Consider the following 15,941-nt stretch of genomic DNA (forward strand, 5'->3'; position numbering starts at 1 on the left):
GGCCATTCCTTTTACACTTTGGAGAGCTCAGACTACCCTCACCCCAATCCACCAGGAGCTGAGCTTGGAAAATTTTTTCCAAAAAGCTCCCAAAGTGCAAATCTGCCCATTTTGTCAGTTGATCAGTTCCAGTACAAATATTTCCCAAAGAAAGTTTGAATTTAACAGTATTTAGATTGCCTGTGAATTTTAACCCTGTCCTCCAAAACCACATACAATAAAAAAGCAGATCAAAAACTCCATTTCAATTCTCTCAATTCCTTCTTCCATCTATTATTCTGCCTATTTCTTAAACACTCATACCTGTGAAAATCACTGGCAACACAGACAGTAGATTCCGCGTTTTCTAGGAGAACTGTCTTCACAGATTGTGAAAGAGTTGTGGTGGGGGTGGGGGGCTGGGGTCAACAGCACAGCCCCTTGATGAGCGAAGAAAGGCATGATGACGGGCAGGCCGGTTCACCTGCCTTTCGTGACAGAGTGGCTTGGCTTTCAGCTGCTCTTTTAAGCATCTTTATCCTTCTCCCTGTCCTCACCATTCCATCTCTCCCCAGGGCAGGCTGAATGCAGTGAGGAGTGACACCTGCATCAGATGACCTCATTCCCACTAAAATCAAAGGCTCTGGTGACATTTGAATCACAGTGCACTTTAACTGATCAACTAACTCCTCACCTGTTTCTTTCCATTAGCAGAGCAATCAAGAACAGCAGGTTAATGGAATGCGTTTTCAGAGTTTTTCTCTTGGTCGGAAGTTCAGTACTCTATTGTGTCCCTCAGTAGAGGGACCTAGGGACAGTGTTAAAGGAGGTATACTCACACACAGCAGAAGGAAACGCACGCACTATTTCCTCCAGGACGCTTCAACTAGCTCTGTACACCTGCTATGGCAAGTCATAATAACGGGGCAGAAGGTGGGATATAAAATGAACAGGAAAGGACTCTACCTGAAAAGTAACTGATCAGAAGGGAAGATGAAATGGGCATAAAATCATTAACATTTTCGCATATAAAGAGCCAGGGTATTTAAGACAACTTTCAACTATGAGACTCAAGAAAGTGCAATTGGGTCTGGCCCAAAAGGAGAATTAGACCGTGGGAAAGGGGGGTTGGGGGGAGAATTGATGGGGACCAGATGTCAGCCAAAGGTGAGAACACCCAGGCCTGTAAGGGGCACAGCAAGTAGCTGAACTTAGCCAGATGATGTAGGTGAGAGACAAAGCAAAAATGAGTGTTTAAGAGCTGAAATCCATAGGACTCGGTGGGTGGTGGGATCTGGCAATTCACTACATCTCCTATCTACAGTACATAAAATACACCTTTACCAACTGATGCTAAATACAGGTGCTGAAAAAAATGAAAACTTTGATCCATAGCCTGGAAGAGAACAGCACCTTATTGTCCCTGAAGAGCAGATAACGCCTGACACACTGGTGCGCCAGACTCACTGGAGAGGTGCTGAGCAGGGGTCCATGGAGGAGGAGGAGAGGGATTGCCTTCTTTTGGCAGCATTAATTATATGTTCTCACTCCTGAACAGGTGCAAACTGCGTTTCCTGCCTTCTCGGACCCTCCTATTCATCCCTCCAGCTTCTACAAGGACAAAAGCCTTGTGGGAAAAGAATAGAATGTTAGGTAGACAGACGGAGGCTTGCAGCAAGGGAGACAAAGAGCTGGAAGCAAGAGACTACCCCAAGTCCATTCTTCCCTATATCACAAGCCCTAGTCCACAGCCTAGCAATTTCCTTCTTATTATGTGTCCTCAATAAGTAAATACTAGTTTTATAATTAATAACAATGAATCCCTACCCGGGAAATGAGATTTTAATTATTTACAAAGTCAAAACCTAATGCCCTTGATTTATATTTGAAGTTGGTATTAGATGTACTCCTCTCTGTGATCACAGGAGAATATAAAAAACATAAATATAAGACGAATGCTGTGACTCTATTTTTATGCTTTATTATTGTTCTGAAAAAATCAAGTTAGCTGTCAACAAATAATACCCACCATCACCTCATTATAACTTATATTGGTTGGGTGCCTCTGGGGATCTTACAAAAAATTACTTTAACTTACTACTTTCAACCTCCCTTCTAATGCTTTATTATGTGTGATTTTCAAACACTGACAATAAAAGCAGGTTGAGACTTCCGTCCAAGACGGAGGAGGGGGTAGATATACTGTGCCTCCTTGCACAATCAAAAGAAGGACAACAACAAATTTAAAAACAAAAAACAACCAGAACTGACAGAAAATCAAACTGTATTGAAGTCTGACAACCAAGAAGTTAAAGAAGAAACATTCATCCAGAGTGGTAGGAGGGGCAGTTACGAGCAGAGACGGGCAGCCGGCGGAGAGGACTCGTGGCTGAGTGTGGTCTGGAGAACCAGGCGGTCCCACATTTGCTGCAGTTAAACCGGAAGGAACAACTGGGAAGCAAGACAGACTGAGTAACCCAGGGCTCCAGCGCAGGGAAATAAAGCCTCAAAACCTCTGGCTAAAAACACCTGCGGGGATTGTGGTGGGAGGGAGAAACTCCCAAAGTCACAGAACAGTTCATTGAAGACACCCACAGGGTCCTAGACCATACACAAACACATGCACCTAGGAATCAGCACCAGAAGGGCCCAACATGCTAGTGGGTAGCAGGAGAAGTGACTAAAGGTGAGGCAAGAACTGAGCAAGTGGCATGTTCCCTCCTGGACCCCTCCCCCACATAAAGAGTCACAGCGCAGTGACATAGGTTGCCTTACAATGGCGGATACCTAAGGCTCCACCCCTAACAGTATAACAGGTGCACCAAGACAAACAAATATATATATGGCCCAAATGAAAGAATAGATCAAAGCTCCAGAAATAGAACTAAGCGATGAAGAGATAGCCAACCTACCACATGCAGAGTTCAAAACACTTATAATCAGGATGCTCACAGAAATGGTTGACTATGGTCGCATAATAGAGAAAGAAGTGAAGGCTAGGCAAAGTGAAATAAAGAAAAATATACAGGGAACCAAATGTGAAGGGAAGGAAACCAGGACTCAAGTCAAAAATTTGGAACAGAAGGATACAGAAATAAACATTCAACTAGAACAATATGAAGAAACAAGAATTAAAAAAGATGAGGACAGGCTTAGGAACCTTTGGGACAACTTTAAACATTCCAACATCCGAATCAAAGGAGTGCCAGAAGTAGAAGAGGAATAGCAAGAAGTTGAAAACTTACTGAAAAAAATAATGGAGAACTTCCCCAATCTGGCAAGGGAAATAGACTTCCAGGAAGTCCAAGAAGCTCAGAGAGTCCTAAAGAAATTGGACCCAAGGAAGAACACACCAAGGCACATCATAACTAAATTACCCAAGATGAAAGATAAGGGGAGAATCTTAAAAGTAGCAAGAGAAAAGGAGACAGTTACCAACAAAGGCATTCCCGTAAAAACTATCAGCTGATTTTTCAAAACAAACAAACAAAAAACAAAAAAACAAAAAAAAACCTTGCAGGCAAGGAGGGGCTGGAAAGAAGTATTTGAAGTCATGAAAGACAAGGACCTACATGCAAGATTACTCTATCCAGCAAAGCTAGAATGGGAGGGCAGATAAAGTGCTCCCCAGATAAGATCAAGTTAAAGGAGTTCATCATCACCAAGCCCTTATTACATGAAATGTTAAAGGGACTTATCTAAGAAAAAGAAGGTGATCAAAACTATGAACAGTAAAATGCCAACAAACTCACAACTATCAATGACCGAACCTAAAAAAAAAAAATGAACTAAGCAAACAACTAGGACAGGAACAGATTCACAGAAATGAAGATCACATGGAGGGTTGGGTTATCAGCAGAGAGGGGGGAGAATGGGGGGGAAGGTACAGGGAATAAGAAGCATAAATGTTAGGTACAAAATAGACAGGGGGAGGTTAAGAATAGTATGGGAAATGGAGAAGCCAAAGATCTTATATGTACAATCCATGGACATGAACTAAGGGGGAGGGATGCTAGAGAGAGGGATGGTGCAGGGCAGAGGGAGAGAAAAGGTAGACAAAAAATGGGACAACTGTAATAGCATAATCAATAAGATGTATTTTAAAAAAATAAAAGCAGGTTGAAGACCAAGATCCCTGGACTGTGTGTCAAGGGACTTGTATTCTATTGCCAACTCTTCTATGAACTTTCCAGGTGAGCTTAGTTAGGCTACTTAAATTCTTGGGACCCTCAAGAGTCACAGGAAGGCCATGGACCACATCAGGGGTTTATGAATCTTCTTCCCAGGAAAATATGCACATGTGAATGCAGATGCAAACTTCAGCTTAAAATTTCATAGAAACCCTCAAGTAGTCTCGAGAGTATTTCCCATCTTGGCATTCTATGTTCAAGGTATCTGACCACTGAAAGAAACAAGTATTATGTGCATAACTATCACCATGATACACGTAGGTATAAGAAGGAATGAAGAGATTAAAAACCACAAACTGGTTCTACCAATCATCCCTAAAGACTGCCTGAGCAGAGCTGGCTGGGACTGCAGGGTGGGGACTACCACTGCTGTCCTGCACCCCAAGACAACAGATGTCAAGATATCACTGCCAAAAACTCCTGTGAATGAGACTAGACCAAGCTTTAAGAAGTACACCTTATTAAGAAGTCTACATTATTCTGTGGAACAAAGCCTTTACTGTTAAAAGTCAAAGGGAAGTTACTTGCTTTGATTCTGAGACACACCCCCTTTTCCTGCCCAAAGAATAGTTAGTGCCAAGAGCTGAGTTTTGCTTTATTTCAAAGCCAATGTAACATATACATAGGATGAAATGATATGATATCTAGGATTTGCTTCAAAATAAATCAAGGGAAGTCGAGAAGAGAGGAAAACAAAACTGGACAAATTAGACAACCTAGAAGAAAAAGATAATTTCTGCAAATATACAACCAACAAGACTGAATCATGATAAAACAGGAAATCTGAACAGACCAAATACTAGTAAGGAGATTGAATCACTAATCAAAAACCTCCCAATAAAGAAAGGCCAGGACCAGATGGCTCCATTGGTAAATTCTACCAAGTATTTAAAGAAGAAGTAATGCCAATCCTCCTCAAACCATTCCAAAAAATAGAAGAGGAGGAAATACTTCCGAACTCATTTTACAGGGCCAGCATTACCCTCATGCCAAAACCAGACAAGGACACTACAAGAAAATCACAGGTCAAAACCCCTGATGAACATATGCACGAAAATCCTCAACAAAACATTAGCAAACCAAATTCAATAACACATTGAAATGATCAAGTGGGATTTATTCCATGGATGCAAGGTTGGTTCAACACTCACAAATCAATCAATGTGATATGCCACATAACAAAATGGAGGAAACAAGACTGGCCATGAGTTTTCATTTCTCAAAGTTAAGGGATGAGTTTTCACCCATTTGTCTAGTTTTAATTTTTTTTAATTTAAAAAGTGAGGAGTAGATCTACCTGGTGTGGCTCTGTGGGCTGGACATCTCTCCATGAACCAAAAGGTCACTGGTTCGATTTCCAAGCAGGGCACATGCCTGGGTTGTGGGCCAGGTCTCTGGTTGGGGGCTCTTGGGAGAGAAAACCAATTGATGTTTCTCTACCTCTCTTTCTCCCTCCTTTCCTCTCTCTCTAAAACTGAATAAATAAAATCTTTTTTAAAAACGAAATGAGAAGTAGAAAGACAAAGTGAAAGATCCATAGGTTAATGGAGTTTTCGAGACCTAAGCACAAAGCTAAATTAACCCAACTCAATTTACATCTTGTTGAGGAGCCCACAGATAGCACAGTGTGTGGCTCCCAAAATATGGAATTGACACAGTGTTATTTTGGGAAGCATCTTACAGTCCAAAAGGCATGACTTTCAACCAAGACAAAAAAAGTATTTTTGTGTATGAGAGAAATGCCTTCCTCTGCACGCACAGCTCTGTGCTGGCTGAAAAGGCACAGTTAGGCAACAGGCAGTACCGTCCCCACCTGTTCCAATGGTATTGTTCCACCCCGATGTCCAACAGGCCATCTAGCCCAGTCTTGTTTGGCCATGATTCACTGTTCTCTCAGCCTGGACTTAATTGTAAAATGCTTGTTATTTTCACAAAACTTCCGTTAACAGATAGGAGTGATTTTTCTTCTTATTATTAGCTTCTGCTTTGACTTTTCCCCCAACAAAAATAGCCATTTAAAAATCATACTGAGTCTCCCCTCTGGAAAAAAACCCTGCAGTTCCAATTCCTCACGCTTTGGGAAAATAGCAGTGAACACATCAGGAGCCATGGAGGCTTTGGTCACACACAGGGGCTCAGAGGGGCAGCCAGGGAAAACAGGTGCTGCCACTCAATCTAGTCCTGCTTCAATGTATTCACCCCACTGAGGAAAGCTGGAAGAGAAGGTTGGGGGTGGACAACTGCATCTGAGCCCCCTGGCAGTCCTCTCCCATATGATTTGCTTTGGCCAACAGGACAACAGCAAGCACGATGCCAGCAGAGGTTTAAAGCATGCTTATTCACTGGGACTTGCTTTCTCTTTTGCTGTGCTTGGGAACCCTGTAACCACTACTACGTAAACAAGCCAGGACTAGCCTGTTGTGAAAAGAGATAGATGGCCAAGTCATCTCTACTGCCCCAGATGAAATTGTGGCAACTATCAGACATGTGAGTGAGGTCATCTCCCCATCCCTGGCCAAGCTACCAGCTGACCTCAGGGATCTGATGAGCCAGTCCAGCCCAGAACTGTCCAGCCGATGCATAAACGCATAAGAAGTAATAGATGTTTGTTATTTAAGCACCAAGTTTGGATGGTTTGTTATACCAAAAGCTAACAGACACAATAGAGTAAGAACAGGTGACTAAGAGACACAAAGATGCAGTGAACCTCCTGGGGCGCAATCACTAATGACACTTTACATAGCACTCCATGGGACACAACCATTGGGTCCATTGTATTCAACTCTCAATAAAACAACATGACGTAGATCCAAAACTGAACACACTCCCTAATATTCATCTCCCGACAATGATTGCTACAATTTTTGGAAGAATATTGCATGGGCTTGGGAAGTTTATAAACCACCTAAAATTATAAGAAGAATTGTATGTCTATGCATTTTTTCTTCTTAATTAGAAAAAGACATTAAAACTATGAAGAATAACATAAATGTCTATCAGCCCAGAATTAATGATATTATTTTATCATATGTGCTTCTGTTTTTTTAACATGTAAAGCAAATAAAACATTACTGATAACATTAAAGTTAGTCCACCGACTGGTCCTTTTCCTTTCCCCCTCTCCCCTTCAGCAGCTTGAACTGGGTAGGTACCCTTCCAGTCCATTGATTTATATTTTGAAAAGAACATACACGTACATATATACATACACAACTATATATTCCCAAACAATATATAGTCTTGTTACATGTTTTTAAATTCTTTTTTATAGTTTTTTATTTAAAATTTTTTTACTTACAGTTTACATGCAATATGATTTTGTATTAGTTTCAGGTGTACAGCATAGTGGTTAGACAGTCCCATACTTTACAAAGTGTTCCCCCGATATTTCCAGTACTCACCTGGAACCATGCGTAGTTATTACACTATTGTTGACTGTACTCCCTATGCTGTGCCTGACATCCCCATGACTATTTTGTAACTACTAATCTGTATTTCTTAACCCATGCATCATTTTGACCCAGTCTCCCAGCCCCCTCCCCTTAATTTTTTCTTAAATGGTTTTACATTACATGTATCTTTCTAAAACTTGTTTCTCCATACTACCTTTGTGACATCTATTCATATTGGTATTCTATTCTCATTGTCATGCCTTTATGCATTTCTTTACTAATGGACCTTTAGACTATTCCTTTTCATTTGTTTTTGCTATTACAAACACTGCTGAGGAACAGGTCAATAGCTTGTTTTCAGAGGACCCCAGGACACCTATTGCAAATATTAGGAATCTCTGCCACTCTGATGGAGGAAGACCAACTGCCATCACTTTGCACCCATGTTTCTGCATGAGCACATGGCCAAGTCTTGGAGGAGGCTGCCTCTACACCCTGAAACAGCTGAACAGATACGACTACATTCAAATCGAAAATCTCCTATCACAAAAGTCTGCCTCTAATTGGGAACACACAAAAAAACAATTTTATATTTTTGTTGTTGTTGAAAATTAGCTTTAGGGCCACCAGTGAAACCATCCAAAACGTGGTGATCTGTGGTAAAGCTTGGTTCTATGCTTTCCTGTTACCGGTGATACTATGCAAAGTTGCCCTCAACATCAAATGCCAGTCATGCCAATTAAACTACTAAAAGACTAAAAATATTTTTAAAATAAATTGAAAAAGTAAATGACTAAGAGACTAATGATATATTTAGTTTTTTCCTTTGTCTTCTGTCATGTATACATGAACTAAAGGGCTGAGTTTCTTCTGGTTATTTCATTTCCCTTGTTTTCTTTCTTTTAAACCTAATTGAAATCAGGGAGCTTCCCAGCATGACTTTTACTCATGCTTCCTCCCAGTGTGATATCATCTGGTCCCAAAACTGTCATCTACAAAGCCCCAGAATAAAGAAATTACAACCCGGACCGTTACTTGTCATAACAGACAATGTTCTTAGGTCTAAATTATCCCACCCTGGTATTATGGAGTAAAATTAGCTAAAATAAATAATTTTTAAAAAAATCAACCTTGCCTTCCCTCAAGAGCACGTGAAATGATGAAGTGTTAATACAGATACTTGGGCTCAGGAATTCCAAACTTAGAAATAATCAAGTGCTTTCAAACAAGCATAAAGTTAGCCGACGTGGTTCATGAGATACAAGCTGTATGGCCCTGAGCAACTCCTCCTCGCCATGCTTTTTTTTTAACACCTATAAAAATGGCAACAAAAACCATCCTTGGTACAAGAATGAAATAAAATCACTTGTATGAAAGCCCCCTGTTACCATTTCCCCACTAGCCTGTGAGCTTGTCATAATCAGAGGCAGTACTAAATTCACCTTGGATTTCCCGGCAGCTGCCACCACGTTTGGCAAGAATGCCTACATATCAAGCATGTAGGCTAACCACCTTGGCAACGTCTGTCTTCTCCACTTCAGGGATCAAAGCTCTCCATCTCCAATTATTTGCATTCTCTGACAAGATCACTCATATTTGCCAAGTTGGAGCCAGAGGCCTGAGCACCCACTGGTGTCACACATTCTCATGCCAACACCATACTCTAGGGGCAACACCACCAGTTCCCACCTTTGGGCCAGGACCTGGGAGTGTGCAGCGCACCCCGCGCCTGCCTGTCCTGCTCCAGACTCTGTACCCAAGACAGACTGCATGTCTAAGGAGTGACAGGATGCTGAGCATCAGACAATGACGCTGTACGAAACAGGAGAGGTCTCTGTTGTTCTGACCCAGATTGGGCAATCAGGTGACGTGGGATTATTACACTGCCACCAAAATATGGTAAGTATGCTTAACAAGGAAAAGGATTTATAAAATAAGTGGGAAAATACAGAGCACAAATCATATATTTGCCCCATAATTACAATACATAAAATGATGTGTGTTTTGGATAGACTAGAAGAAAACCCAAAGATGTGGAAATAATACCATTAGGGTAGTATTGTTATGGGTGAATAATTCTAAATTTACTTCTTTAATCTTTCAAGTTAAGATAATAATGAATCAAAAATAAGTACCAACCTTCTAGCTCTACGCAGGCTTTTTTGGATGGTCTTATAGAAAATTACCTGGTCGTGTCTAGACTCTAAGGAAATAGACTCTAATCCACCATCAAGGTTTGGTAGGAAAGCCTGATTAGACTTTCAGAAAAGTCTAATCAGAAAATCTGGATTCTGGCACCAGCTCAGCAAAACCTAGCTCTGCTCTGAGACTGGAAGTCATCTAACCCCTCTAGATCTCTGCGAAGTCAAGCAAGAGGATTTAGGACAGAATTCTGAAGCTCTCTTCTGGACTCCCTACAGTGTAGCAGAGGATTCTGAAGTCCTGTGACTGAATCTTTAACAAACGCATCAGAACTCAGAACATAAGAAATGTAAGAAATGTAAGAAACTCAGAATGTAAGAGAAAATGGCCCCCTGCAGAGAAGTTCTTATACTAACTCCTGGAAGGAGCCACCTCCTCTTTGGCCTCCGCGGCCTGTTCTACGCGATACTGCACATCTTTTGTAGGGCCCATTTTTCCTCCATTGAGGCAGAATGTAAGTTCTAGAACAGCTCAGAGGAACTGGGTACTAATTCTTGTAAGATGAGTGATCAGGCTGAACACAAATATTTTAGGTCATAAAGGAAATTTTAAAAAAAGGTTTTTAAAAAATGACCATTCTAAAGTGCTTCAAACAATGTTAATGACGTTTTTCTCACAGTGGCAGATCGGAAGGCAGGGCTGACAGATGTACAGTGTAAGTTCTATAGCTGGCCACGGCCACTGTCACTATTTTAGGGAAGACTCTCAAGAGTTCCATTTCTCTCAAGTGTGGCTGTCATAAAGATACGTAAAAAAACAAAATATTTTGCTAGGATGCCCAAAAACCTTTCATCTCTGCCAAAATAAATTCTGAAGTTGAAATTCAAAACATAATTTGTTTACCATTACAGAATGTGCTTATAAGGCTGAGATTTTTTTTGGAGATGTTTATTTTTAATACCTTTGGCATTTAACCCTTAACCCCTTATTTGATCTGTAAATATTTAGTCTCAGCAAGGTAAAAAAGAAAAGTTAAAAACTCACCAAGGAGAAATTCATTTTAATCACATATTAATAAGAACGTAAGTTGCCGCATCTTTGTCAAAACAAAATAGTAGATGACCCAGACTTGGAAATCCACGACGGTACATACTTTCTATATATCCTATTTTGTAGCTTGTAACACTTTGTACTTATATAGAGGTTTCAAAACATTTCTACTTTTTGAAGCTGATGAAAAAAGCCTTCGTAAGTTCCTACCAAGTAATAAGACTCAATCCTTTCCTCATCGGGAAATGCAAAGTACTATACGTTCTCTTTCATTGAGTGTCACATGAGTTCATGGCATTAACATTACATACAGGAGCAAAAGGTTGCATTCCAAATCATATTTACCAAACTGTTCATTATGTAGCCCCAAGAATAACCCTTGAAATAGACCTTGGATTCATGAGATTCAGCTGGGAAAGGACCAAGAAAAGAGGTGCCATATATAATATTGGTGGGCAGGGTGTATTTTCACTGGAGGAGGGAGTTGACGGGTTAAGAAAGAGAAGTTCAGTTTATAGCCACCAGTCAGAAAACTATCTCACTGGTGTTTAGATAGCTCCAAATAGTAGCAGCTGGATACTAATTTCCCCTGTTTAATAGCTCAGAGATTCCATGGGCCTTGGCACTAATTGGCTCTATTAAGGGAAACCCAGTGGGAAGGTGTTGATTTATCAATAAAAATCTAACAGCGTTGCTTGGCTATGGGGCTCAGGTTTAGACATTCCTGCTGGTGAGAGAAAGGAAGGAAGTGCAGTGTTCTCAGGCCACCACTCGGAGCTTTACAATGGAATAGCTGCAACAGCTGCCCTGGAGGTGTTTGACCTCTCCATGATGATCGGAAGAACACTTTTAAAAATTGACCAGTCTGGTATAAAAATCTGGATTTTCAGCTTCTCTTGAAAAAAAGACAACTTGGTTATACAGTTGATGTAACCACGGTCGAGGGTCAAGTAATGGTGCCTCTTTAGATGGGGCATACGTTCCGTATTTACTCCCCAGAGGCCAGCCTCACTCCATCAAAACCTATCCCGACCTCCCTGGACATCTGAGTTTGCAACCACTGACGGAGCTGAAATCCCAGGCAAAACAGTGGAGGGGATGGTTTTCAGCTTCTGCAAATGTCCGCTTGCTCCACTTTTCCATCCTTTTGCATTCACTGCCCCGCTGGGCTTCCGTCCCTGCCCAGGGCTGGCCAAACAGTCCCCACCAGGCTGGCCTACCCACATTCACCCTTAGAACATGTCCCGGACTCCAGATCTTTCCCTCACCCCTCTGCCTCCATCAAAACTTTTCTGCATTTTATCCTGTTCCTTTCTGGTTTTGTTTTGTCTTATTGTGTTGTTTTGGCCAGGAAACTACTTAGCAGTCTGATAAACTAATCAGTGGGAGTGGACTAGGTTACCTTCCCAGAAAACATATTTGAAATGGATTCCAGACTTTCTAAATACATGTCATGCCTTCAAGACCCAAAGGAACTTATCTACCTTATAGTCAGCCATCCATCAGATTTCTAAGTCCGTAAGTCTATTTTTGTGTATTTTTATGTGTAATATCTTCAGATTACCCATAAGAAATATGCAAGCAAAGACAAGGGAATGTATCTTGAATATATTCTGAGGTGATGGCCAATTCATATTTACTTAAATATTTCAGACTATCTAAACCGCAGAAGACCTATGAATCATAATTTCTGAGTCCAAAGTACGCAGCAGAGTTATAACTTGGGTTCCAGTCCGTCAGCAGTACAAATTGCTGCAAAAGGAGAATGTCCTTTGTGGACGATGAGAAAGCCAGAGTCTATGAAGGAAACCTTAAAAATTTAAACTTTGGCTTTAATTGAAGTCAAAACAGATTGTCATACCCTCCTAACATACACAAAATTATAAAGACATCAGGGATTTTTTTTTCAGTTCTTCAAGTCTCTAAAAAGTTTCTATTGCCTGCTAGTGCTCTTCCTTCTCCAAAGATGGAGAAAAGTGTCCCAAAGTGAGTTTTCAGAAGGAAGATATCAGGTAAATATAAACTGTACATTGTATTCATAAGTCAGAAAATGGAAATCTTCCTTCTGAGTCACAACGGAATGAGTCTTGGCTGGGCCTTGGGTACCTGTGCAGAGCCTTCCTAATGGAGAGCTGCCAGACTTCCTAAAAGACTATGAACAGAGAGAGGAAGAGAGAGCGCACTCCGCAGTACAGGTGCTCTCCTTACAGTCCAGCCAAGGGTCTGATCAATTCTATTCTCCAAGCTAACCATCAGCCACACCCACAGAAAGCAATGCCCCTTCTCTTCCACTTCTAAGCAGCTGAAGGATGCAGCTGGGCAGACCCAGACACATGTGAGGCCTCATTTGGCTTAAAGGGGTCTTATATAAACAGAAAACATCATAACTGAGGTTTCTGCCTATGTAAGAGGCTAATGCTCACCCTGACCAGTGTGGCTCAGTTGGGTGGGGCATCATCCTGCAACGCAAAAGGTCATGGGTTTGATTCCCCATCAGGGCACATGCCTGAGTTGCACTTTCAGACCCCATGGTGGGCTCTTGTAAGAGAGGCAACCAACTAATATTTCTCACCCTCTCTTTCTCCCTCCCTTCTCCTTTCTCTAAAAATAAATAAATATTTTAAATAAAAAGGCTAATGCTCTGTTGTAAGGCAACTTCACCTACCCAACACACATTTAATTTTTCAGGCCAGTGAAGAAATTGTTAATTTTTGCCAAATTACTCTAGATCCAGTAGATCAAGTGATGGCACATCTCCTATTTCAGGACAGCCAGCTGTTTCAACTTTTCTGTCAGGGAGTCCCAGCCTCAGTGGCCTCAGCAGCCTTGTCTGATGCACAGATAGTCTCCAGCCGCCCACAGCACAGCCACCTGCGCTGCCGGCAGGGGAGCCATCAGTAGGTAAGCCACACTCTGTCCTCCCACACATGTGCCACACAGCTCTGGAGACCACAGTCTCCCTTCTCATTCTCCTCTACATCCATTGGACCGACCCTCTACTTCAACAGCAGTGGGGTCAAACGGAGAACTAAGTTCCCCGAGTCAGGAAACCAAGTGCTCTAGACTAGCTTTGAGTCCACCCAGCGTGAAAAATAAGTGAACTAAGGGCAAGTGAATTTTCTCAAGTACCACTTGCTCAAGTATTGAAATCCAGAAAGATTCTTTAAACTCTTGACAAAACGCACTGATTTAGAAATATTTAACCATGGAAAATAATTATAGCAATCCTAAAGTACTAGGACTATCACATTGCTTAAGTTTAAGTGGCCAATTAGGCAGTGGCCCCATTAGGTAGCACCGCCCAGACAACACGCTCAGATGTAAGTAAATGGTTCTTTATAGGTGTTCCAAGAATAATTCAGGACAGACCGATTCTTAAACCCTAAAACTGAAAGAGGAAATTTATTTGGAGATCAAGTGTCCTCTGAGGCAGGGGCAAAGGTGATGTAATTCCTTTGAACAAACTCAGCACTAGGTCAAGTGCTGCTTTTGAGTTTTGTATGTAGGTTCCGATGGGCCTCGGCTACTTGTCCCTCAGGCTGGTCACGCGGGATCGATTTTTGCAGGCGTGCTGTTCTGGTTATCATTTTTACTTAGCTCTACTTTTGCAGACATTAAAAAACAGAATAAACCAGAAGAGAACCAGTTAGTTCATCCGCCTAAGCAAGATTGTTTGAAAAGAACCAAGCGCGGAAACGATGAAGTTTTGCAGTAGAACTTTATCTTTTTTCTTTTCATGGACTGCCAGTCGCTTCCAAACAGAGTCCTTGCTTTTGTGCTTCGGAAAGTAAAGTACACCAACGCCCGAGGGACAGGGTCAGGTTGTTGGGGGCGGGGGGGGGGAGGGGAGACGGGGGAAGGCGGGGGGGGCGGTGGCGTTGGGGCGAAGGAGGAAAAGTCAAAATAGGAGTCCGAGAAAAAGCCAGCCACTTCCAGGTATTCCCAAAGTGCCAACGGAAAAGGAACAAAAAACTCGACTTCCTCCCGTGCGAACCGCGCACCGTACACCCGAAAAGGGCCAGTCACCTCGCCCTGGGGAAGGGGTGAGAGTGGGGGTGGGGGGTGTTTACTTCGCCTGTGGGCGCAAAGAGCCCCCCGGCCCGCTCCGCTCCCAGTCCAGGCCAGCGACGCTCCGGGCTGCCCTCGGTCACTTTCACTCTCGGGCGCCTGCCTTCCGCCAGGTGGTCGCCCTACCTGGCGCGCCCGCCGGCCTTTGTGCTGCCCGCGCCGTCCCAGCCAGCGTGCGGAGGGCCAAGGGACAGTTGCGGGCGCGAGCCGGGCGGCGGCCGCGCAGAGTGAGAGAGGCAGACAGTCCGCTCCGGTGCCCGCGGGCAGGAGGGGCGTGCGGAGACGGAGGGGGCGCTGCCGGCCGGCTCTCACGCCAGCGTGCGGGCGGTTCGCGCCCCGGCCGGTGGGACCAGATGGGCACAGGCGGCTGCCCCGTCTTGCCGGGAGAAAGAAAGGGACTCGCCCCAAGGGCCGTGCCCCTGCACACACCCATCTCCCCACACTCCAGCTTCCGACAGCTGGCAGCCATCGCAACCCACAAAAAGTTTTGCGACGCCGAAAGCGACTTGAAGGAAAGTTTTCCTTGGCCCCTTGCTCCCTCTCTCCCAGTCCCTAGTTAAGGAAAACAGTAAGAAATAAGAGATCGCGACGTGCCTACTCCGGCGTCCACCTTCTCCACTCCGGGCTTGGGCAGCGCGCCCAAGGTGGGTGCCCAGCGCCGAGGCTTCCTGCCCCAGCCCAGGGTCAGGCGTCCTGGGACGCTGCGCGGCCAACTCACCATGGTGACTCGCGGCGCGGTCGCGCCTCTGCCGGGTCCGGCTGCCGGGGAGCTGGGGCTGCTGGAACGCAGTCGCCTGGGCGAACTTCAAAAGTTGGTTCCCTTCGCCAGAAACAGGCTCTCGACACCCAAGCACTCACAGGAGCCAATGGGAACCCTGGGGGGACTCCATCCAGGCGGGATCTGCTGCGCTAGGTGAGGGCGACGCAGAGGCTCCTTAGCAGCGGGAGCGCGTGCAGCCGAGCGCCGGGGTCCACTCGGACCGGGAGCTCGCCGTCCGCCTAGGTGAGCCCGCTGCTCTCCGCGCTTCTGCCTAGCTGCCTTGCCTCGCTCCTCTTTCTTCGGCCACTTACTCCGTACTCCTCTGGCTGAGCCTCGGCTCGGGCAGGGCAATCTGTCCAT

General features: G+C 43.7%; 1 protein-coding gene across 1 annotated transcript in view; it reads right to left on the reverse strand.

Moving 5' to 3' along the window:
* The window catches only part of MYO1E (myosin IE), a 199,686-nt gene extending 183,762 nt beyond the window's left edge, over positions 1-15,924 (reverse strand). Inside the window, exon 1 of the mRNA XM_045823123.1 lies at positions 15,540-15,924. Within this exon, the coding sequence (XP_045679079.1) occupies positions 15,540-15,542 (3 nt within the window). The 5' untranslated portion in view covers positions 15,543-15,924. The remainder of the gene's footprint in view (positions 1-15,539) is intronic.
* Positions 15,925-15,941: the final 17 nt, after the last annotated feature.

This window comes from Phyllostomus hastatus, unplaced genomic scaffold, assembly GCF_019186645.2.
Source record: "Phyllostomus hastatus isolate PE091 unplaced genomic scaffold, TTU_PhHast_1.1 phas_scaffold_501, whole genome shotgun sequence".
Classification (NCBI taxonomy): domain Eukaryota; kingdom Metazoa; phylum Chordata; class Mammalia; order Chiroptera; family Phyllostomidae; genus Phyllostomus; species Phyllostomus hastatus.